The sequence below is a fragment of the Triticum aestivum genome, chromosome 5D (assembly GCF_018294505.1).
Source record: "Triticum aestivum cultivar Chinese Spring chromosome 5D, IWGSC CS RefSeq v2.1, whole genome shotgun sequence".
NCBI lineage: Eukaryota > Viridiplantae > Streptophyta > Magnoliopsida > Poales > Poaceae > Triticum > Triticum aestivum.
In genome coordinates this window covers 512,960,198-512,961,871 of record NC_057808.1, presented here as the reverse complement: position 1 = coordinate 512,961,871, position 1,674 = coordinate 512,960,198, and the positions used below count along the sequence as shown (strand labels likewise).

The 1,674-nt window shown below is 51.9% G+C and overlaps 1 protein-coding gene across 1 annotated transcript; it reads right to left on the bottom strand.

Moving 5' to 3' along the window:
• Positions 1–723: 723 nt before the first annotated feature.
• On the bottom strand, positions 724–1,674 carry LOC123123353 (photosystem I reaction center subunit II, chloroplastic). The gene has a single exon (XM_044543845.1). It carries the CDS (start codon positions 1,554–1,556, stop codon positions 942–944), a length of 615 nt encoding a protein of 204 aa, XP_044399780.1. The 5' UTR covers positions 1,557–1,674; the 3' UTR covers positions 724–941.

The following is a 1,674-nucleotide window of genomic DNA, read 5'->3' as shown; positions in this document are numbered from 1 at the left end:
GCCGTGTATTTATGGTCTACCTTTGTTCTTTCTTATTTATGGACCCAAGTTTTCCTTTCATTCACTCGTGAGTTTATTTTTTTTCTGGCAATTTTGATGATGTTATCATGTGGCTACATCAGATGCTTAGTCAATTCTGATCTCTACTCCTATAAAAATTCAGTTGGTCGTGATGGTGTGTTTGCCTCTGCATTTCTATGAGCTTTTCTTTTTGGTTTTCAGAAAACCTGCCAGTAGAACAAACCACATTCAACCATTTCCTCGATTCCTCGTGCTAGAATCCTAAATGTATTTCTGCTTGGATCCTAAATTTAGTCAACGATGTTTCTATACATGTTTATAAGAAACCAGTGGGTGTGTGGTTCAGGGTTCAAAAAATAAAATCAATTTTGCAATATATTTCTAGACATGTTTTATCTTTCGTAGCAAGGCACGGGCAACTTACTAGTCAACTTCAACAAAGATGGTTCCCTCAGCCAGAATTAATTTTGATCGGAGGGAGTATATGAAATTATAACCAATTATACAGATACGTAAACTGATTTAGCATAAATCTTATCTTCAGTAATTACTTTCACAAAAACAATACGTAGAGAAGGCGTTGCCCACACGGGTTACCGTGCTTATGTGCTAGGTTGAATGGTTTAAACATCGTATGCTTCATCTCTGGCCAAAACGACAAAAAAGCGTGTACGCGTGTAACAAACAAAATACTACTCATCATCAACATAAAAAGAAGCCGATCATGCATATGAACAACGTTAACATACAGCAGTATCATCATCAAATTACCATGTACATATAACCTGATGCATCATTATCACCGATCGAATCCATCATTCAAACTCGACAATTAAAATTACAGGACGTCCATCATCATCGCCACCCGCCAATAACTACCGGTCGATGAACTAGCACGTACGCATATACGACGTACGAGATTAGATGTCGAAGGAGTTCTTGCCGGTGAACTTGACCTCGATGGGGCTGACGTTCTTGCCGATGCTGCGGAAGTTCTGCCCCACGCCCTGCCTGCCGGCGTTGACCTTCTCCGGGTAGACGCCGTCCTTGGGGTGGAGGTACTGCACCTCGCCGTTGGGGAAGACGCGGTAGAACTGGTAGGCGATCTTGTACTTGGAGCGGAGGCGGTTGCCGAGGGCGAGGCACTGCTCCTTGCGGGCGAGCTTGAGGAGGTTGGGGCCCTCGCGCATGATGGCGGCGCCGCCGGTGGGCATCTCGAACACCTGCTCCTTGGGGGAGGTCCAGGTGATGACGTAGAACTCCTCGACCTGGGCCTTGCGGAGGAGGCCGCCCGTGCTGCCGCCGAAGATCGGGGACGGGGTGGACGGGTCCAGCTGCGGCGGCACGAAGCCCGCGGGGGCGGGCTCCGCCGGCGGCGCGGCGGGGGCGGGGGTGTCCGGGGCCGCGGCGCAGAGCGGGGCCGGGCCACGGGCGGAGGGCATGCCGAGGGTGGCGGGGCGGGGCTTGGCGGATGGCGACCAGGCCGCGGTGATCAGGTGGCGCGTCGCCGCCGAGGCTTGCGTGGCCATGGCCATGGCGGTGGCGCTCCAAGCTCGGTGGTCCTTGGCGAGAGAGGAGATGGGGAGAGGAGCGGAGGCCACACGCGCGCGCGGGAGATGGAGTGGTGTCTGGTGGGTGATGAGTAGGAGAGAT